Genomic DNA, 24,125 nt, shown 5'->3' with positions numbered 1-24,125 from the left:
ATGAGACTACGACGCGTCGTACCAGGAGTCCAGAGTCCAGACTGCTCTTCGCGACTTCACGTGCGCCAGCGCTGGCTCCAGCTCGACCGCTCGGTGCCGTGCCCAGCGCGCCCGCCGCCGCCCTACGAGCACTCCAGTAGATCATCGCCCGTCGCTTTGCCTGGCCTGGCCATCGCCTGCAAGACTGATCGAGTGATCGCCAGTCCTTCCTCAATTCCTCAGGTGATACTCCCCGTCCATCCCCGTGCTTCCTCAGTTCCAGGTTTTTTCTTCCGATCGTTAGTTTTGCTAATTGGCAAGTGTTTTTTCCAGAATTCTTGAGTCTTGAATTATGAAAAGAAACGGAGACATTCGATCCCTTTTTCAGAAAGCAGCAAAGAAGGCGGCTGCTATTGACCCACCTCCGGATGAAAATATTGTGGAAGAGCAGAATCAAAAAGAAGATAGAGTACAAGTTGAAGAAATTGCAGATAATTTGCCCTCGCCCCCGCTAGCATCACCGCCACCGCCCGCATCAAAGCCGTCGGCGTATGACATCAATCGCCTACCATATGATCCAGGTGAAAGGCTGCCCATTGAAGATTATCCTTTTAATGATCAAGATGCAATTCGTAGAGCATATATTACTAAAGGTGCTTGCAAACCTTATATCCATGATTTTCCATACCGAAACATTGGAGGCGTACCTCGTCGATTCAGTATACAATGGTTGTATAATTATGAGTGGCTTGAATATAGTGTCAAGAAGGATTCTGCATTTTGCTTCATATGCTACTTATTCAAGAAGGGCAGTGGGTCAAAAACTTTTATTGTTGATGGATGGAATAATTGGAATATAGGAAACACAGCACTTCTCAAACATTCTGGTTCTAGGGCACATAAAGCAGCTCAAGAGAAGTACATTGGTTTTATGAATCCCAAGGTAGCAATTGATTATAACATTGACAAGTGGAGTGAGGAGGAGCTTCGTCTTTACAAGAAAAGATTGACATATTCACTTAGATGTATCAAGTTTCTTTTGCATCATGGATTGACATTCCGTAGACATGATGAAAGTGAAGAGTCTAGCAACAGAGGCAACTTCATTGAACTTTTAAAGTTTCTTGCAGGAAATAGTGAAGAAGTGAATAAGTATATCTTGAACAATGCACCAGGTAATTGCACTTTGACTAGCCCAAAGATACAAAAGCAAATTATTCACTGTTGTGCCATAGAAACTAGAAAGAAAATAATTGAGGAACTTGGTGATGAGCCCTATGCAATTTTAGCTGATAAGTCTAGTGATATATCACATAAAGAACAACTAGCTCTTTGCTTGCGTTATGTTAATAAACTTAGAAGGCCATGTGAGCACTTTATTGGAGTTGTTCATGTAGATGATACTACCTCTTTGTCACTTAAGAAAGCAATTAAAGTTTTACTTGTTAGTAATGGATTGAGTATGCAGCAGATTAGAGGTCAAGGTTATGATGGGGCTAGCAATATGAAAGGAGATATTAAAGGGCTCAAAACTTTAATCATGCAAGAATCACCTTCCGCTTATTATATTTATTGCTTTGCACATCAACTCCAACTAGTTCTTGTTGCTGTTGCTAAAGGAAATACTGACTGCAAGACTTTTTTTGATCAAGTATCTATCTTGTTGAACATTGTTGGGGTTTCTTGCGAGCGTCATGATATGCTTCGAAATGCTAGGCTTGAGAATGTCAAGAAAGCACTAGAGTGTGGTGAGCTTGAATCGGGGAGTGGATTAAATCAAGAGATGAGTTTGCCTAGGCCTGGTGACATTCGGTGGGGCTCTCATTACAAAACTATATGTAGCATCATCACTATATATTCCTCAATTCATGATGTGCTCATTGAACTTGGTGCTGATAATGCATATAAGGAAGATTGGACAAAGATACATTTTGTGCTTGGAGCATTTGAAATCTTTGAGTTTGTTTTCTTTGTGCACTTAATGTATGTTATTCTTGGATATACAAATGAGTTATCTGAGTGCTTGCAGAGAAGGGATCAAGATATTCTTAATGCAATCTCACTTGTTAATGTGGCAAAGAGCAGAATGCAGGAGTTGAGGTCTAATGGTTGGGATAATTTTCTTCAGAAGGTCACTTCTTTTTGTATTAAACATGGTGTTGAAGTTCCTGCTATGGATGGTGCTTATGTGCCTTATGGAAAATCAACACGGTATGCTCGTGCCCAAAACCAAACAAATGATGATCATTTCCGAAGAGAAGTATACATTGGTGTCATTGATCAAATTAGTCAAGAGCTTGATAATCGGTTTGATGAGATCAATATGGAGCTACTCTCTTGTATGTCAGCCTTCAGTCCTTCCAACTCCTTTGCTTCTTTTGATACATGGAAGGTACATAGATTGACTGAATTTTATCCTAAGGACTTCTCCAACAATGATTTGTTAAAACTGGAATTGCAACTTGATAATTATATTGATGACATGCGACAAGATGCTAGCTTCCAAGGTCTAGACAACATTGTTGATCTCTCAGTTAAGCTTATTGAAACAAAGAGGCACAAAGTGTATGATATGGTGTACTTGCTTCTCAAATTGATATTGTTTTTACCAGTGGCAACTGCGAGTGTTGAAAGGGTATTTTCTGCATTGGTTATAGTGAAAACAAAGTCAAGGAATAAGATAGGTGATACTGTTTTAGATGATTGTCTAGTCACATTTATTGAGCGGGATATTTTCTTTCAAGTTAATGAAGATGATATAATGGAGACATTCATGTCATTGAGAAAGCGACGGATAAACAAGTAATATTGTAAGTCTCCTATTGTTATATTTCGAAGTATTTGTATTTTATTTGAACAATTTATATTAAGATTTGACGTCGTTTTACCGAATTATAATATGGTTTTACCGAATTATAAATGGTTTACCGAATTGTATAAGAATTTTTTTTGCGACGCATACCCTATGCAAAAATCCTAGGTCCGCCACTGCCCGCCATCTTAATAAATCTAGATTTATTAAGATATTGAACAATAGTTGTGAACTGTTATTTGTGAACTTGTGCTATTGTGTATTGGATCTGTGATCTGTACAAGTTTGTGATTGTGGACTGTGAATTTATGATCTGGCTGGTGAGCACGGGTGTGCCCGTGGGTACACTGTGCCCGCGGGTGACGGGTGCGGGTTCAATTTCGTGCACGTGACAGGTCACGGGCGCGGATGCGGGCACAGGGTTTGCCTTGCGGATGCGGATTTGTAAACCCTCTATCTGTGGGTAATATGTCCGTTGCCATCCATAGGCTTACCCCACCAGATTCGCCCCCTGCACAAAAACGTGCCGTTTGGCAAATGGGTTATGAGAGGTGAGATTCTGAAAGAAAAATTGATGATAAGGTACGAAGAATGGATGATTAGGATACAATGTTATCTTTTAGAGGATGTGATATTATTTCCCTATGCCAGTATCCAAACGTCCAGAAGATTGTTTATGTGCATCAACTGGGGCGGCAAGCCACGCGACCGGGGTTTTCCATTCACTAGCTAGCTGCTTTGCTTTAAAGCGACTGGACATCATCATCATTTATTCATTTCGTTACTAGACGAAGAAGATACCGTCCCTTATTATTTGCACATCTAGAGTTGAGTATAAAAATCAAGACAACTGCTAAAATGATGCTTTTGTCCATGTACGAGCGTGACTGTGCGGAGGCAAAAGACATTGGCTTGGCTGATAAGTTATATTTGAAAGTACTGTTGGCTGATTTGTTGTGAGAGAAAAATATTATTTATTGGCTGCAAAAATACTGTACGAATCATGCTATACTGCTATTTTATATGAACATCAAATTTCTCACATGTTACATGATGATGAAGTGCATTGTTGTTGCTTTTCGTGAGGAAACATGCATGGGCGACGAGTGCTCTACGCTGCCTTTTGGTTAGGGAGTGTTTGTTTCACGAACTAAATTTTAGTCCATGTCATATCGGATGTTAATTAGGAGGACTAAACATAAGTTAATTATAAAACTAATTACACAGATGGAGATTAATTTACGAGACGAATTTATTAAGCCTAATTAACCCATTATTAGCACATATTCACTGTAGCACCACATTATCAAATCATGGACTAATTAGGCTTAAAAAATTCGTCTCGCAAATTAGTCGTAATCTGTGTAATTAGTTATTTTTAGTCTATATTTAATACTCTATGCATGTGTCCAAACATCCGATGAGATATGGACTAAAATTCAGTCTAAGAAACCAATCATGCCCTTAATTCATTCCACGTCTGCTCTTTTTGTAGAGAAATGTGTTGGTAGGACACAGCCCGAGAGAGCCACCCGTAGACCGTGCGGCACCGTGGCCCGTGGGCGTCATATCCAGGTGCCGCACCGGCCAACCCCAGGTGTCGCCCATGCGGCGGATGTTGTTGCCCAATGCCCCACTCGCGCTGCTACGAGGTTCATGCGGCCCGCAAAGTGGTTACTACGGGAAACAATGAACGGCTATCAGCCTGTTTGGTTGGGTGGTTTATATTGTTGTACTGGTTCGTGAAGAAGTATTATTGGCTGGTTTGTGCAAGAAAAAAATATTGTTCTGGCTAAAAATTTACAATCATTTATAATAGACCACAGCCAAACGAACAGGCTGTATGCTCGCACGCACCTACAGCCTCGTTTGGCACGCCCTGGCTTGTGTATCTTGTTACAGGGAGCATTGCCAGACAATCGTCTAAAATCGGCTCTTTTACAAGGGAAATAAATTTTATGCGACCTTTACATGGAGCGGTAGGAGCCAATTATCCAAAACAGTTTTTTTTACTAAGGAGCTAGAGCCACAATAGTAGTTTCTCCCGATTCTCCTCGTAAAGAAAACATAAACTATTATACATATGTTATTAGAGCTATTTTTACTATTTAAAAAACAGTTTTCAGCTTTATTAAACAAGATATTCCATGATAGGAGCCAAAGACAGAGGCCTTTTAAGTGAAATTGGAGCTCTGCTAGACTAACCCACTCTTGCTAGAGCCACAATAGTAGTTTCTCCCGATTCTCCTCGTAAACAAAACATAAACTATTATACATATGTTATTAGAGCTATTTTTACTATTTAAAAAACAGTTTTCAGCTTTATTAAACAAGATATTCCATGATAGGAGCCAAAGACAGAGGCCTTTTAAGTGAAATTGGAGCTCTGCTAGACTAACCCACTCTTGCTTGTAATTGTAAATACCCACCCAAAACTTGTCTAGCAGTGGGATATCTCGATAACACATTTTCTCATTTACAATCGCCCAGCACTCCACCTTTTAACATCGTTGTCTTAAAGATTTGTGTGGATTTAGTTTTAAAAACTATATTCATTCTCTTATCCCATTATTTTTTATGACTCTTATCCCATTATTTTAGAAAAAGAAATATACGTTGAAAATGTTTTGTTTAACTTATATGCATGAGCTAATCGTTAGCACATGCCGAAACAGAGTATTTATATATGCACATGCCGAAACTGAGTATTTATATATGCACATGCCGAAACTGAATACTTATATGCATGTGTCACAAAAAAAATGTACGAATATGGATTTGGGTAATCATGGCGACGCACCTGTATTTGTGTTTCGTAATGATGCTAATGGACTAACGAATACAAGAAGCCCAAGATAAATAACACATAATAAGGGGGTCATAATGCCACATCAAAAGGTGAACATCCTACAATTTCTTGTCGAAGGTTAGTGACGATCCACTGTTGCGTTCTTCGGTCCGTGACGCTGGCCTGTGTGTTAGCGATCCTTGCAATAGAAGTTAGACTTACATCGAAATTATACTTTGTGAGCTATATACGTCCTTCAGCTTGGCCTAGTATTTTAAAGGTTCACGTGTGCTCTAGGTTTAAGAATTTTCGATTGGGTCATCTTTAGCTCTGTAAATTACTAAAGTTGATGCCATGGGCACATTGAAAACCTTTAAACTAAGCAACTTTTTTATGCGCATGTTTAAATCATTTTATTTTCTTAAATCCTGTTTCACTGTATGGACTTTGGAGCTGAAGCAGTACCAATTAGACTCTGGAGTTGAAATAGCTCGCTGGGGACAGAGGAACACGCCACCACGGGTCGGTGGTGGAGAACTGTCCAATCCTTAATCCTTTCAGTGACTTTATTCGTTTGCGTAATCAATTCGAAGTGGATCTATATCATTTGTATATGCATTCCCACAAGGGACAAGCAAGCTACCGGCCCTGCTACAATATACGCCGCCGCCCGTGCCCGTCCGGCAACGTCTCCCGCTCTCGCATATAAACGCTCAAGTTCTACCCCCAGTTGCCCGTCTGCCCGTGAGCTCGTCTCCCCCAAATTGGTTCGTGGCACACTTGACACTCCCAGGCTCCCACAACGACCCCACCGCCCACCGGCCACCGCCGTTGCTTCATCCTTACCCCTCAACACTAGTGCCAATGGAAACCACACTCCTCCGGGTCCGGGCCAATGGCCGCCTCCTGCCCTTCTTCCTTCTCTTGCTTGCTGCAGCCGATTTCACGGCGGCGCAGGGCCAGCAGGGGCAGCAGCAGCAGCAGCAAGGGCCATACTCGCAGGGCTTCAGCCCGTCCATGGCCATCGTCATCGTCGTGCTCATCGCCGCCTTCTTCTTCCTCGGCTTCTTCTCCATCTACGTCCGCCACTGCTACGGCGACGGCTCGGGCGGCGGCTACTCCGCTAATAACCCGGCGGCTCCCAACGGCGCCGCCGCGCGCTCGCGGCGCCAGCAGCGCGGGCTCGACGCGGCCGTGCTGGAGTCCTTCCCGACCATGGCGTACGCCGACGTGAAGGCGCACAAGGCCGGCAAGGGCGCGCTCGAGTGCGCGGTCTGCCTCAGCGAGTTCGACGACGACGAGACGCTGCGCCTGCTGCCCAAGTGCTCCCACGTCTTCCACCCGGACTGCATCGACACGTGGCTCGCCTCGCACGTCACCTGCCCCGTCTGCCGCGCCAACCTCGTCCCCGGCGCCGACGACAACGCCCAGCCGGCGGACGACGACGCGCCTGAGCTGCAGCTGCCGCCGGCGGCTCCCGCGCAGGAGCTGCCGTCGCCCACAGCCGCGCCGCCAGCGGCTGCTGCTGTGGTGGTCATTGACGTGGAGGAGACAGAGGTGGAGAGGATCATCAGAGAGGAGACCGACGAGCTGATGCGCATCGGCAGCGTGAAGCGCGCGCTGCGCTCCAAGTCCGGCCGCGCGCCCGCACGGTTCCCGCGCTCGCACTCCACAGGGCACTCGCTCGCAGTCGCAGCGTCTGCCACCACCGGCACCGGCACCGGCGCCGGCACCGAGAGGTTCACGCTGCGTCTGCCCGACCACGTGCTCCGGGACCTCGCCGCGGCGGGGAAGCTCCAGCGCACCACGAGCCTAGTCGCGTTCCGCTCCAGCCGCGGCGGCAGCACGCGCCGTGGCGTCAGCGTCAGGACTGGGGCCGGCGGCGGCGAAGGCAGCAGCCGCGCCGGGAGGAGCATCCGGCTGGGCCAGTCAGGGCGGTGGCCGTCGTTCCTGGCGCGGACGTTCTCCACGAGGCTTCCCGCGTGGGGGTCGCGGTCGACGCGGAGGGGCGTCGAGACGGACGGGTCGAGCAAGGGCGGCAGGGCGGCCGGCGCAACAGGCGCCAAGTCAGTGGAACAGGACGACCAGGCGTGCGCGCCTGGACAACGTGTTTGACCGGTTCTCCCTGTCGTGGTCAAACGGTGGCTGCTAGGAAACTCTTGGTGCTTTCGTCGCCGTCCCGGTGGAAATTTTTTTGTGGCTGTTGAATTTAGGAGAGAACGTGCTTGGTCGCGCTCCTCCTTCAGTCCTTCTGGACGCGTGTTGGATTCTTTTTTTTTTCTTATATGGAAGAACATGTGTACATAAAATTAGTAAGTCTTTCTTGAAAATCAAGATACATACTATATATTACCTGTACAAGTACACACGTACCTTATCTCTTACATTTGAAAAACATGATTTCTTTTTTTTTTCTTGATGGAAGTAATAGGAATCATGTGACAGACAACGAGGCGCCAAATGTTTCCCCCTAAGCACGTGTGTGGTTGCAAACCACCACCCACTCGCTTCTCTAGAAGACCCTTAAAACATTTTTCTTTTGCGATTAAGACCATTGAAGTATTGATGGGTGCCTTGCCTACCCTCCTAATGTCAGTGCTCAGCGGTACCCTGTTAGGCCCCGTTAGTTGCCAAAAAATTTTGTATAGTAACTGTCACATCGAATCTTGCGGCATATGCATGGAGTACTAAATATAGACGAAAAAAAAACTAATTACACAGTTGGTCGAGAAATCGCGAGACGAAACTTTTGAATCTAATTAGTCCATAATTAGACATTAATTACCAAATACAAACGAAATGCTACAGTGAACTAAAATCCAAAAATTTTTGGATCTAAACGCACCCTTACTGAATGTTGAGGAGAAAATGTAAGCACTCTAGACAACGCATCCATCGATGCATCAGACTATCTCCAATGATTTAGGTACCCTACAGGTCTCTCGTCGGAGTAAGGATGAAAACGGTCGAACTCGGTCGAAAAACTCCTCAACTGTTTTCTACTTTTACATTTGAAATACGAAAGCAAAAGCGAAAGCGGACAAGCCGGACACGAAAACGAACACGAACTTACGGAATATCTAGAATTTCGGAAACGAACCAATTCGAGCGGAATTATGTCGAACACGGTCGGTATGCGAAAATTCAATACGAAATACCGACCCACAGTGCATAGCATTAAACAAGTGCATGACCAAATACATAACAAGTTCACAACTAACAAGTGCATGATCTAGTTCAAGTGCATAGCATTAAACAAGTGCACAACCAAATACATAATAAGAGAGATGAGGCTGGACGCCGTCTATAAGAGAGGGCAGCTAGCCACCAGTAGAAAGAACGCAGCTGCGTGGTGAGCAGCCTGTAATTGGGCTGTATGACCTGTGCAGTTGGCCAAATTCGGTTTAAACCGAATTTTGAATTCGGAATATTTCAAATTAAAAGTAGAAAAGTAGAAAACGGTCGAAAAATGTGTAAATCGTTTTCTACTTTTACATTTGAAATACGAAACATCTCAAATGCGAAAGCGAAAACGGTAAAGTCGGACAAGAAAATGCGGATTCGATCGGATTAAATATAGAAAATGATGCGGTTCGGTTCGGGATATTTCCGTTCCGTTTTCATCCTTACGTCGGAGACAGTCTCGGGCCGTGCATCATCACCCATCAGACTTCAGACACGATTAATGGTGGTCATGCTGTTCGAATGTTCGATTCGTTCTGTCCCTGGTTGACGTGTTGTATCCCTGTGAACAGGAAGCTGGCACGTTCGCCGTGCGTTGGTTGACAGATCTTTGTAGGTTGTTTTTCTTTAGATTAGACAGGAGATGAAACATGGACCATCACTTGCCAGTTGCCACATACAACAACGGGCGTGTTCCGTTATGCTGAATGAGCTGCGGTTGCGCGTAAACCTATGTTTTTCTCGAATACACATAAGGGCCGCAAACCATCACGTTAAGAAGATCAAACACATGACTTTGGCGTGCCCACGGCGCGCCCGAGAGAAAGTTAGCTAGATTCTCTTACTGCAAATGTCAATCGAAAGAATTGGTTAGCCTTCTGTTAATGCGGTGTTTGGTTCACTCTTCACTTCCTAAATCTAGTCTCATTTAGTCATTTTTTATCTAAATACTTTGACTAAATAAGACTAAATGAATTTTAGCCAACTAGTCACTCAAATGTTGCTAAATGAGACTAAACCTCATCTTTTAGTCAGGCTGCCTCACCTTTTAGTCACTTTATAGCTAAACACTATGACTAAAAAGGACTAAAAGACCTCTTTTAGTTTTTTTAGTTCACCAAACCAAACAGAGAGTGACTAAATTTTAAGAGCTCATTTAGATGACTAAACTTTAGAAAATGCAAACCAAACACGCCCTAACACCTCTTATACAGTGCTCTCCTCTTTTTAATAAACGTCTCGTTCGCTTGGCTTATAAGCCGTACTTTTTTAGCCAACGAACAATATTTTTCTCTCACAACAAATCAACCAACAATAATACTTTCAGCCATGGCTTATCAGCCAAGCGAACGAGGAAAAAGGTCTACGAAGCTTTGCTCCACAGTTTGTTAAAAAAAATACTTATTAGAAAATTTATTTCAACTCATAAGGTTGTACATGTATATGGAGACTGTTCCTATGTAGTAACCTACATGACGAAAATGAGCACAAATGGCCACATAAGGGAGGAGGTTAGCCAACCCACCCTATGGTACGAGTGGCTATGCCATGAGCCCAACCAAGGTCAATCCTGGTCTAGAGTGAGAAAACACGGTTCATTTTCAAAGGCTGAGATGATCATCACTTAGATTCATGGACCAAAAATTGCATGCAAAGAAACACATACCTCTCCAACTTACCTCCAAAAGATCATCCAAGATGCCCAACTCCACATAGGAAGATTGGCGACTGGGTAGCACAAGGGAGGTCGGTCGATCATGCATAGGGTCGTCTGACCCCTCCTTGACTCCCAATCAACCGTCACCGACCTCCTCAACAAACCGCTATCAAAAAACAATCTGAGCACGTGTGGGGAGGGGTTGCTGAGGCGTCGTATACCATGGTCGGTCAACCATGTAGGGGTCGCCTGACCCTCCGTATTAGGAAACCAACTCGCAACTTGCTCCTATAAGTACTCCCTGCTCCCAAATCACTGTAGACTGTGGTGCCATTTCTCAACACACAACAAGAAGTATCTAGCTATAAAATCTCCACTTTACTTAGTAGTAGTTAGACTAGTTTAGTTGAGATTTGAGGGGGTTAGAGTCAAGTTGAGTTTATTTCGGGTGAAAGAATCAAGATGCCCAAGAGAGGGGTGAATTGGGCTCATTCTATTTTTTTGCAATAATTAAGCCATATACTTAGCCCATTTCACCCCTTGTATCTAAAATGTGTTTCTATTGTTCTCCCGTACAAAAGTTTTGCACCCTAGGTTTCAATCCTACTCTAGCATGGCAATTCTAGGAATGTAAAGACATAAAATGAATTGCTCAAATGTAAATGCTCAAAGTAAAGAGAGGAAAAAGAACACAACGATGTTTTCCCGAGGTATCGGAGAGTCGCCACTCCCCACTAGTCATCGTTGGAGCACCCGCGCAAGGGTGTAACTCCCCTTTGATCCGCGCAAGGATCAAGTGCTCTCTACGGGTTGATTCTCTGACACTCCGTCGTGGTGAATCGCCCACAACCGCTCACAAAATGCCTTGGGTCATCCATAAGCTCCGCCGGATGATCACCAAACTCCCAATCACCAACGAGCCGTCTAGGTGATGGCAATCACCAAGAGTAACAAGCACAAACTCTCACTTGACCAAGACAAGCCTAATAACTAAGGTGGATGCATACTTGCTACTCCCTATGCACTAATGAGGTTCTTAATCTTGGATTATCAAATCTCAATCACCCTAGGCTCCTGCTCTCCCTTACACTCCAAAGGTGTTTCTCAGCTGAACAAATGGGCAATAGACCTCAAATGGACGAGTGGGATATGTATTTATATCCTTCCATTCAAAACATAACGGTTGAGGTCCAACTCAGCAAGTATCGGGATGACCAGACGCTCCGGTCAAGGTGACCTGACGCACCGGTTAGTGTAATACATCAGCGTGACAGAAAGAGCCATTTGCTTTGACTGGACTCTGGCCAGCGTTCGGTCAGCACCCACCTGACGCGTTCGGTCGTCAAAAATCATCTCTGGAATCTTACTGATGTTGACCAAATGCTGGCACCCAGAGTCCGGTCACTTCTCTATTCAGCGTCCGGTCCGTGGTCGATAGCCTATCCACGCTCCTATAGATACAGCTAGCGTCGAGTTTGGTGAGCAGTGGTGTCTAGCGTCCAGTCACACTCTGATAGCTGCTGCCGATCAAATGAACTGACCGGACTCTCCAAGCGTTCGGTTAGTCATTTGACTCTCCATTCACTTCCAATTCAAAATTCTTTGTGAATGAAGTTGACTTATATCGATATTAAGGCTATTCCTGAGCTACCTAGTGCTAAGTTTGACAAGTCTGCACCACACCTAATCTATTAGACTCAGCTAGGTTAAGCTACTAGTCCATACCCCCCTTAATAGTACGGTCAAAGGAAAAACAAAGTCCTAAACTACTCTAAGTGTCTCTCCAACACCAAACGACACATAGAACTAGTCCGTTCTTAACCTTGTCGTCCATCCTTTGAAAACTAAAATAATTTCCATCGACAGGGGCATGACAACCATGATTGCCCAATCAATTTCTATTACCATAACCTAACTCAAATTGCCTCTGCAAAACACACGTTAGTCATAGTAATCTTGTGTTGTCATTAATCACCAAAACCCAACTAGGAGCCTAGATGCTTTCAATCTTCTCCTTTTTGTGATTGATGACAACACAACCTCGAGTATGTAAAGAAGATGAGTGAGGTTTTCAACATGCTTGGTTTATATAAGCTTTTGACAATAAGAGCAAAAGAATTAGGCATGCTTATATGACCCAAGCCAAAATGGTGTACTCAAAATATATGAATTAAGTATGAGTACATGAAGTAAAGCTCATTTGAATCAGAGTAAAACACGGAAGCAAAGCCAACGAGCATAACCAAGTGACATGATATATATATATAACAATGTAGAGAGCACACATGTCATATAAGTCTCACCATCACATGTATATAAAAACAATGCATGAAAGTAAATGTGAATGCACGAAGTATCACACACGAAAGACCAAAAGAATTGAGTTTATCTCACACGCTCCCCCTAAATCTAACATACTTGGTCCCTCTCCCCCTTTGTCGTGAGCACCAAAACCTAAAGGTCAAACGGCGGGACAGAAGCAGTCGAGTTGGGCACTAAGGTGCGGTGAGAGACATGGAACTGAGCTACATCATCATCTGACCCTCTGTAGCTAGAAGTGAAGGTGAAGCGGTCTAGGTCTGGTCAGTAACTGGCGTGGCCTGTAACTCTGCAAGTGTCACTGTAGGAAGGGGAGCCACATCTACCGTTGTCGCTGTTGCTGAAGTCTCAAGTGTAGGAGTGACGGTCTGAGGTGGCTCGGATGATGCAACAGACGATGGAATCATTTCGGTAGTCTCGATAATGGGAGCAACTGTGGTAGGGATAGGGACTCGGAACACTGAAGGTGTAGGCTGCCCTGTAAGCTCACTGAAGGTAGCGCTGAGACTCCTAGAGACAGGGGTGTCCGTCACTAACGCCTAAGAAGTTTGAGTCGGAGTGAAGCCCGTAATAATATGAGTAAAGTGCAGACCTTGAGCTGTCCCTGGTGAAGCAAACCACTGAGACACCTACTCTGTAGGTGAGGTAAACTGAGGAGCTGACTGTCTCTAACTCAGAAGCCCACTGGGCTATACAGCTGGAGTCACTAGAGTAGTGGTGGCAGGCTGGCCTATCTAAAATGTAGACTACTAAGGATCAACCCCAATAGCAGTGAATACATACTGCATGAAGTCGAGTAACTGCTGCTGAATCATAAGCTGTTGCTACTGCATGGCCTACTGCTGCAGCTGAAACTCATCCTATCATGCCTGAACCTGAGCAAGTACAGCTACGGTCTCCTATGCCTGGCGTGCCTAGTCCTATCTCATCTGCTCAAGTACAATTAGAAGTGCCGGGTCTGTCTGTAGTGGCTGTGGTGGAGCTGAGCTAGAGCCACTAGCCTCTCTTCATGTGGACGATGTGCTATCTGCGGAATCGATTGATAGTCATTGTCTGAGCTGTCACTCGGTTCGCTCTCGACCTCATCTTCCTGCTGTGCATCAAGCTCCTCCTTCTCTGTCTCTATGATGACTCTGATGATCTCATCCTGCTGAGCTACTGTCTCTGGTACCTCTGGGCAATGACTCTGCTGGCAAGGTGTCCTCGCATGACTATGACATAGCATCTGGCTCATGTCATACTATGGAAACTCAGTAGTAGCACCTGTCCACTCTGCCATTGTCTCTAGAGGCTTGTGTGAAACTGCCTTTTGGAGTAAGAAAGTGATCCAATGAGCATAAGGCTATTGACGATGACCTCTGAAGCCCTCTGCTAGTGTGTCCTCTATCTCTAAGAGCATCACATATGAAATATCAAAGACAGTCTGAGACACCAGGTAATGCACTAGCCATAGCTGAATTCGAGTAAGGCCCTCATGGTAGCCCATCCTCGGAAGCAGAATCCTCATCATAATAGTATCAAGAAGCCGAGCTATAGGTGTAAGATCACGTGGTGTCCTGCTCGACCCCTCGTTAAATGGCTCTATGAAGCATGGTCTGACAAGATCTGTAGGTGGCACAAATCCATCGTGAGGGCGTCTCGGAGGCTCTGTCTGTCCATAGCATGTCTCGTGAAGACAAATAGGTGACTCTGGAATCCTCAGTATCTCTCTGACCCTCAAGCTCTAGAGCCTGTAGTCATGCCCTCGGAAAGCAAAATGAATAAACCTGTGTCTCGGGTCAATCCATAAGGAGGAGTAGAACTCATGGACCCAAGATGGAACATACCGACCAGTCTATCCAAGGAGATCTGATAAGAGAGGTGAGAATGGATCTGTTCGTCTATAGATGCAACTATAGACTCTAAGGAGCAAACCCACTGAGATCTGAAAGCAACATCGCTGTTGAGATATGCACTATAGAAGTTCTCCTACAACACAGTGTAGAAGTGCTCTGAGGCACGCTCATCCCGCTCGGCAGAAACCAATCCTCAAACTGTATGAACCGTAGCTGTTGCACCTGTCTGGCTGTGGCTGCCCTCAGGTCAAGGTGAACCACCGAAGGCGAACCCTATGGTCTAGGAGGTGGACGAGAGCCCCTCCTCTGTGTTTGAGGCCTCGATGACACCTGAGTGCGTGTGCGACTGGAACGTCGAAGTTGTGGCTGTACTACCTGCTCTGTCTCCTTAACCTGCTCTCCCTGTTGAGCATCCTCTATCTGCTTTGTCATCTATGTGTGCTGCTCAGTCATCCCCTGAGTCTAACTCTCCTCTAAAGAGACACGCCATCCTCCAAGCATGATGGTCCTAGGTGGACTACCAAGATTAGCCTCAATCCTCTCGACGACGGCCCCTGAGCCGGTGACAACTGATCGCCTATGAGAATGCCACTGCCAGATCCACCTATCTCAGCTCGCTCTACGGCGGCTGCCACTGCTGCTGCTCTCTCTGCCTCAACATCATCGAACTTGTGCTTCTTCTTTGTAGTCTTTTTCGCCTTTCCTTTTTGCTGAGCAGTCAGGCGAGGCGAAGGAGTTGGATCCTCATCGCCGGGACCACCCCCGACGTTCTTGCAACGAGCCATCTCTGAAGTTGACAAGAATCACTGCCACTGATAAGGAACAACTGCCAACTGACACTCGTGAGGCTTGGCCTCAATCCATACTCGTAGGCTTGGACACGAGTAAATCTATCAACTGCCCTACAGCCAAGCCGACTCACTGCCCGAACTGACTGCACGATAGAATAGGAAGTATATATATAAGCAACTTTACATAGTAGGGAAGTGAATGACCTAATGGAAAGCAAGCAGTAGGAAAGTAATGAGCGAATAAGGCTTGCTACCTTAGAACAATCCTGAGACGCACGAAGGGATAAGTCGTCGACCACAGGGACACCACACGGGAATGATAATGGCACCTAAGGGCTTGTGTCGTGAAGCAGTGCGGCCCCCGAGAAGGCACGACGCTAGGAAACCGTCGGCGCAAGAGGATGGCAACGCGGCGACGCGATGGCGTGTGAGCACGCGGCGGCGGAGTGGATCGCGAGCATGTGGCAGCAGGCGAGATGCATGCGGTGGCACGGCGGCGGGCATGGTGAGGCAGGCGTGGGCACAGGTGTGGCGAGGTAGGCGCAGGCATTATCATCAATTCACTCTCTGTCTTGGTTTTCATGCCGAACCCTAGAATGCTACTCGTAGAAAGCTTCGATGTTCGAACAACTTCGAGGTGAAAACTACAGTACCAGGGGTGTTTGATCTGTGACTAAAATTTAAGAGGTTGTGAAGATATCGTATGGGGTGTTTATATATTAATAAAAAAATAAATTACAGAATCTGTCAGTACTCCACGAGACGAATTTATTAAGCCTAATTAATCCGTTATTAGCACATGTTTACTGTAGCACTGCGTTGTTAAATCATTAACTAATTAGGATTAAAAGATTTATCTCGTAAATTAGTCGTACGCTGTGTAATTAGTCTATATTTAATACTCTATGTAGGTATCTAAATATCTGATAAAACCGCCACTTAAATTTAAGAGGAGAATCCAAACACCACGTTGAAAACTGAAATGAAGTGCAAGTGATGAGATAGTGCTTGCGCCTGGTGGTGCAGTGGCGAGGCACGTACTAGCGGACATGATAACTGACGAGCAAGCTATTCCCTTCTCCAATCCTACACATCTGCTCAATCTGTCAATCAACCAAACATGGGGCCCGTCTCAATCCCCTTGGATTCTAGGGATCAGGATTCGGATTTTAGAATCCAGATTTTAGATAAAAAAAAACTCGCTCATGTTTGGTTCCTGGATTTTAAATATACTCCTCAGTCCAAAAAAAAGAAGAGTATCATTTTTTTTTTGACTTTCAGACAACTTATTTGACCGTTTGTTTTATTCAAAAATTTTATATAAATATCATGTATTTTGTTATGACTTATTTTATCATTAGAGATACTTTAATAATAATTTATTTATTTTATAATTTATATAAAAATTTTAAATAAGACGAAAGGTTAAATACGATGTCTAAAAAAAACGTCACTATTTTAAAGACGGAGGGAATAGATTATAGCTATCTGAAGTCCTATTTTTCCATGATACCCTCCGATATTTGTTCCTAACATCTTGCAGTTTTGCGTCAATCACTAGCAAATGAACATGCATCCTGAGCTCTGCTTATAACCTGCACCACAATAGTACTCGTACGAAGACTAGAAAAAGAAAGAGATGGCCACAGTAGGTTCCTGAGGGTAGAAAAGAAAAGTGGATGGAGATTGACAGCACTGAGACAGAGAGAAAGGACAACAGCAACACACTCGCAAGCGCTCGGGTCAGGCGGAGGCAGCGGAGTTTCGCGATCGTTCAGGCGAGGCGGAGGCAAGTGGCTCGCGCTCCGGTGGGGCTCAGGTGGCGACGGCTCAAGCGAGGTGGCGTGGTTCTCGCGGCTTGGGCAGAGCAGCGTGCGGACAGGCGCGCACTGCCGGGGAGGAGACGGCGGCGCAGTTCACTGGGGTCAGACGGCGGCGGCGACGTGGCTCGAGCGGAGCGGAGGTGACCGATGCTTCTAGATGCGGACCGACGCTCGGACAGGCACCGACGGCTCGCGGCCCGCGTTCGGTCTACGAGGGAGCGACGGCACCGGCGGCTCGCGGTCCACTCTCGGGGGCAACGGGAGCGACGACGCCGGTGGTGAGAGCACAGGAAAAGAAGATAAGGTGAGGGCAAAATGGTCTTTTTGTGCGCAGTGAGAACTATCCCGTGTTATCTGGGTCACGACCAAACGGGAACTTATAATCCGGCCCCTGGATTTTGAGAATCTCATCCATTATGTCCTCCGTTTGGAGTCTCTACAGATTTTTTTTAATCCGGATCTCCAAAATCCAAGGGAACCAGACGGGCTTATGATTATCTGAAGGTGTTTCTCTTTTGCTTCAAATACTGAAGCACTGAAGCATGTTCCATCAGCTGAGCTGCTCGATGATCATCTGAAGGTGCCCAAGTGGTAGCCCGGTACGGCTCTGTTATGTCCGGAGACCCGGTAAACCTTGTGTTGGTTAATATCTCACCAACATTTCATAGAGCAATGCGGCATATTGATTCGCTGACATCATCGATGCCCACCCAACTCCCTCGATGTGTCATCTCGTGCGAATGCTCAGCTTCCCAGTTCCCACTCACGTAAACCAGTTGATTTGATTGTTTTTTATCTACTAGTACCAGTAAAGTTTCAAAAAGTTTTCCCAAAAGTGCTACAGTATCTATTACATTGAATCTTGCGATACGTACATTGAACATTAAATATAGACGAAAAAAAACTAATTGCACAGCTTGGTTGAAAATCGCGAGACAAACGTTTTGAGCCTAATTAGTCCATGATTGAATATTAATTGTTAAATAAAAACGAAAGTACTATCGTAGCCAAATTCTCAAATTTCACCCAACTAAAAAACAGCCTATTTGTTTTTCTAGGAGTAGAGAGAAGGTTCCCTGCTAGCCGAGAAACGTGTCACACTGATACCGGTCGCCTGCCGATGTGCAGGTTGCAATATCACAATCTTGTGCACTAGCTTGAAGTGCGTTTTAAATTATGTTATTAGGGGTTCCGACACAACAAGTTACGCCAAAGCTTTAAAAAAAAAAAAACAGTCTTAGCCAGCTTCCGGACGTGCGATCCTTCTTCAGCTCCGTTTCACACAACTGTGTGGGGCCCATGCCATCCTAAACGTCAGTAGCATCGAGAAGAGAAGAGAAGAGGAGGCGGTGGATGCCCATCTGGGATCGGGAGGAGGAGGAGACAAAAGACAAGGAAGTAGAAGGTGAGGAGAGAGATACAACATTCGATCCACTTTTGAAATATTTAGATACAACATTTGCAATATGTGTCGGAGGATAGATTAAACACTTGAAACATGCATCTAAAACACTTGCCAAAACACTAGAAAAGACACTTGAAACCATTGCAAAACATACACAACATCCATATAAAACACTTGCAATATATGTGTGAAACATATGCAACATCCAAATAAACACACTTACAACATGCGTTGGGAAAACAAATGAAACAATAGGAAAATAAGTTTGCAACATACGTGTATAATCATTGCAACATATGCAACATCTCGTTCTACTTTGCAACACGCACATGAAACATGTAAGAAGTTTTAAGTCATCTTAAAAAAAATCATTATTATAATTAAATTATTTTATGCCAAATCTAGTAGAAAAATATGAAAAATGGTTTTATATGAGAGTTTAAAAATAAATATAGAAAATAGCATCTTAGCATTGACCAAACGATTAAATCATCATCGTGGAATAAAAGGAGATTCAACACTACAATTCACATTGTCTTCTGATGTCAAATACAATAAAAACAGAGTTCAGTTTGAGAGTTTAGAAAAACATTGCACTTGAGATAAGTGATGACCGAAATATTCACATTTGAAAAATACAAGCGCCCCAAATGAAAAGAAAAGGCAACATAACTTACTCTCTTTTCCACCCAAACAATTTAGTTTAACTATTAGTTTAATAGCAGAATTGACGAGGTAATATTGAACGAGACCATGCATCCGTCGACTACAAAACCACAGCTACCTCACCAAGGCTAAAACAGCCCCCCAGGAGGGCGTGGGCTAGACCGACTAAGGACGACTCCAATCCAGGGGTTCTTCACCTACTTAGGGCTACTTTGGCAGTGGAGGCCAATTAATCCTGGGCAGATAACCCTGCACGTGAAATTATTTGGATTTTTGATTCCCGCCTCTGCCCCAGGGAAGATTACCACTTGTGGGGGAGTTTCCCTGTCGCCGTTTGGCAGCACAATATCATGAACGTTTCCCACTTTCTTTGATTTTGTGGAACTAGAAACAATACCAATATTCATAAGATCGATGTCACTTTGCGTTGATGTTATCACAGATCGATGTCAGCTTTGCAACAGGTTTGCATTGATGTCTTAGAAAATCAAGAAAAATCAGAATTTTTTGAATAATATGAGGAATCCACCACAGACTAATGTCAACCACAACATTTTCATGAAAATAATGCATGGAAAATCACAAAAACCAAAATAATGCAAATAATTGAGTAACATGAGAAGCCCGCATCAAGAATATGGAATGATAATTTTTTTTGACATAGTTCAATACATAGAAAATTTAATTCAAGTGGTAAATTTAACCTAGCTAATCCATTCGTCACCAAATCACAGATCAAATCCATCCAGATATCCAAGACATATAATCAAAAAAAATTATGGTTTAACTCCTTTCATAAGCAGTGTTCGAGAGAAAAAAAGAACTCCTTTGCATAAGCTTCTCACATAGGCACTGCAGCTAGTAAAAACAATTTTCTTCTCAAATCATGCATTTGCTTCCACACCAAGAGCCCTGCAGGTAAACAAGGAAAAACATTAGTAGCTAGAGACATACCTAAAGTAAGCTAATCTAGTGTTGCTAGGATACATCAACTTGAACCAAGGGTAAACATGTGGCATGCCATAACAAATACTGTCATTACTACGCACAATAGTATTCATAGGTAAAATAGCTTGCAGCTACAAGCCTACAGGACTAATTCATAGGTAAGTGCTCAAAACATTGATGAATACCATATCCTAATTTATTAGTAAACTTTGCTGAAATGAAATTGCATAACTTTGTACAAGGAAGAAAAGGTTGCTGGTTCAGGGAAGGAAAGTGTTTAGAACTACGTAGATGCTTAGATAAATAACAAGTGTCAATCTAGGCTAACAGAAACACAGAAACAATGTGTTGCATGATAAATCTAGTTAAGGGAAACATCAATTAATTTGAGGATGGTCACAGATTAGTGTCAACAATTGTAGTCAATATCAAGCTGTAAGTTGACTGCATCATCATCTAAAAATATTATTCACTGAAAGTAATTAATATCTGAAAATCAGTACATGCTAACACAATCAAACAGTAGATGATAACTCAGTTCACTGAAAGTCATTTAAATGTAAACAGAAAAAGATATGTACAGAATTAATCACAGAAATGGATATGAACTATCTCATAGCTGTCAATTCACGATTCACAAAAAAATGACTACTCCTACTCATATATGTCAATTCATGACTGCTCGTATATGCCAATTCATGATTCACAAAAAAAATCTCATAGCTTTGATGACTGCTAAAAGAATCCTTTGATGGCTGGGTCACCACTGAATTCCCATTGCCATGCTATATTCTTGTGCTCATCAACATCTTCGTTATTTGGGATACTATTGTCTCTGTTGAACCAGGAAGCAAGTGATTTCACGTACACCCCCTACCAAGAGTGTGCAGCCAGCTATCTATATAGGCGTACGAAGTAAACTGAGAACTAATGATGAGGACATCACTCCTTTGGATGTACCAGCTGATCCTTCAACCGTCATGCAAGGTCCAATGACCCGGGCTCGAAAGCGACAACTCAATTTAGAGGTGAGCTCGTTCTTAAGCGATACTTTTCATACTTTTGAGAATAGACTACTACCTAATGATGTTATCTTGCTTAGAAACATTGGAGAGGGTCATGAAGGACTTAGAGGAAGTGGTGGAGGTGATAATGACCAGCAAGGACGTCCAACACAAGCCGGAGGCCCAGTCCAACAAGAATTCGAGTCTGCCTCGGCCTCTAGGACCAGTCTGCCTTAAACTGATCGCCCAGGACGCATCCAGACTCCGTTTTTGATGATCCACATATGGATGGAAAGCTAATTTGATAAGGAAGCCAATCCAAGTGGTTTCACATCAAAATTTGTTCGGAATCAACGGAAATCATCGAAACAAGTCAGCGTCCAGAATCTGCCAGGGTGCTGCGACACCGTCTTTTGGTCCGTTGGACTATGTATCGAGTTTGGGCCCATTAGGGGTGCGTCCAGGGGTCTTGCACGACCCTAGAGTCTTCATAAACAGCCGCCACCCCTCCATTAGGGTTTGGGTTTTACTTAGATTATTCTGTCAAGAAACAGTTTCGCCGTTCTTCGGTTTGTGAGACCCCAACTCGTGAGATTAATCTTTCATCTGTAATTTGGTTGCGTTCTTTCTTGTTCTTGCTTATGTTCTTCGTTGCGCAGGCAGGGATTAGCCTTCTTGGCGAGGTCAACCTGGTCCATGACTTGGTTGATAACCAGAGGAGCTGTGGTGCTAAGATTGTAGGGTTCGATCTTTCGATCTAAAGCCGGATCGGTGTGTCATTCTCCGCCACAACGATAGTTACCATCACCTGACGGAAGATCGGGATCCCCGTTCCCATTAACTAAGGCTCTCATTAATTCACCAAGCCACTACATAGGTTACACTCAGAGCACGTTGCTAGAATGGTCATTATAACCTCCACCTGATGCACCTATATTTTTGACAGATGTAGTTTTACAGAACTCAGAAAACGTGAGAATTGGTATATGGTTCCCAGAATACTTGAAGGGCTTGTAAGACTAGTTTTAAACTTGGTATATGATTCACAAAGAAAACGTGAGAATTGGTATATGATTCACAAAGAATTCCCATTGGCATATCTGAAAACTTTAAACATCTCATAGCAGCCAATTCATGATTGCTCATAAATGTCCTCTATCTCTATCTACCTGTCCATCCCTCCTACTCATATATGCCAATTCATGATTCACAAAAAAATGGGAAAAACACAAAGGATAAGCAGACAAGTTTTCTGCTATAGATATGTTAATTATCCACACATATAGAAGCAACAGTAGCATACTACGCAGAACAGGTAATTCCTAAGCTAATAAAAAATAAGATCAATCGGCAGTCATAGCCGTTGGCAAGTGCAAGCTATTGTTCAAATAATATACCTGCATACAATGACTGCAGCTGTGTTTTTCTTCTCAATTCAAACATTGCCTCCACCAGCAATGCCTCCACTGATACCACTGCAAGTAAGCACAAGGAAAAGCATTTGCTGCTAAGGCATACCAAAGTAAACTAATCCAGTGGCAGCTAAGCATTACCTAATCTGCTGTTTGAGCCAAATCAAACGAACATTTTTGTTTTTCATTTTCATGAATACCTCCCTGTCAATCTCAGATTTGAAGATATTCATAGCATACGCCTTCTCCACATCAGTAAGTTCCATTGCATCCCCTTCATCGAGACACTTGTCAGCTGAAAATTCTTTGTCTTGTTTCTTCTTTTCATTCAGAGCTTCTATGGTTTTATTTGTTTGTATCTTCTTAAACTGCACAAAACCATCAATAGCAGCACCAATATGACTTTGCTTACGCTTTCTCCAACCACTCGTTCCTTGCACAAAATCTTGATTGGAAGGTGCAGACTGAGCTTCATTGCATGCACTTGAGACGTCTAGCCCATCAAAAGTAGCACATGGACTTGTGCTATCAGACACTACAACAGGAGCAACTAGAGCAGCTGGAGTGGCTAGAGCAGCTGGAGCAGCAATAGGAACAAGAGGAGCAGGCTGCAAGTGCTCAGTTGATGTGAAGTTTAGATCTCCTGTAGCAACACTTCCTATGCAAAAAAATCGTGCACAATCATACTTCAAGTGCAGGCATACTATAACTTAAACTGAAAGCAGTTCACAGTCATACTATCAAGTTAGATGGTGCTTTACTCTCAAGTAGAACAATAAGGCTACATAACCTCAGAGAGAAGTTTTAAATAATATACCAGCATACAATGACATACAGTCTTCATATAAAGGAAATGGCTTCTTCTGGAACCTAGCCATTTTTCCATTATCCTATTTAATACCAAGACAACAGCATAGTTAGTACTTGCAACCAGAATATGGCAACAATTTTTTGGTTCAGTGAAAAATTCTTACATTGATCAGTTTCTTCTATTTTTCCGATTCCGCAATGACCATGGCCAATGAGTCATTCCAACCAACACCACTATCCTTTTAACGCTACATGTATCACCTTCTAGTTGCCCTTTAGCTCCTTTTCCTTCTCTTGTAGCTGTTGCTTTGTGAAGCATGCTAAAGGATACATTTGGGTAAACTTCTCTGAGATACTTCTCCAACCCTCTCCACTCCATCCATTCTGACCCTAAACAAGGGGATGTTCACATGGTCCCTCATAATATCAACACGCCCTTTCTCATATCTAGAGTTCCATGTAGCCCTTGCCTTCGACATTGATGCAAGAAATAATTATAGAAATACATAACCCATAAAATATTATAGAATGTATTGGAGAATTTATTATAGAATGTTGCATCACACAGAAATACATAACTCATAACATATTATAGAATGTATTAGAGAATTTATTATAGAATGTTGCATCACATAATGTATTACAGAAATACATAACTCATAACTCATAAATTACATTCCAAACACTACTATC

General features: G+C 43.7%; 2 protein-coding genes across 2 annotated transcripts; both read left to right on the top strand.

Moving 5' to 3' along the window:
- On the top strand, positions 1-2,785 carry LOC136544191 (uncharacterized). The gene is made up of 2 exons (XM_066536432.1): positions 1-222; positions 368-2,785. The coding sequence occupies exons 1-2, from the start codon at positions 1-3 to the stop codon at positions 2,783-2,785; spliced, it is 2,640 nt and encodes an 879-aa protein (XP_066392529.1).
- Positions 2,786-6,222: 3,437 nt separating this feature from the next.
- On the top strand, positions 6,223-7,933 carry LOC136546399 (E3 ubiquitin-protein ligase ATL6-like). The gene has a single exon (XM_066538381.1). The coding sequence runs from the start codon at positions 6,444-6,446 to the stop codon at positions 7,692-7,694; it is 1,251 nt and encodes a 416-aa protein (XP_066394478.1). The 5' UTR covers positions 6,223-6,443; the 3' UTR covers positions 7,695-7,933.
- The last annotated feature ends 16,192 nt before the right edge of the window (positions 7,934-24,125 follow it).

This window comes from Miscanthus floridulus, chromosome 3 (genome assembly GCF_019320115.1).
Source record: "Miscanthus floridulus cultivar M001 chromosome 3, ASM1932011v1, whole genome shotgun sequence".
NCBI lineage: Eukaryota > Viridiplantae > Streptophyta > Magnoliopsida > Poales > Poaceae > Miscanthus > Miscanthus floridulus.
Note: the sequence above shows the minus strand (reverse complement) of the source record. Positions and strands in the feature narration are given on the sequence as shown.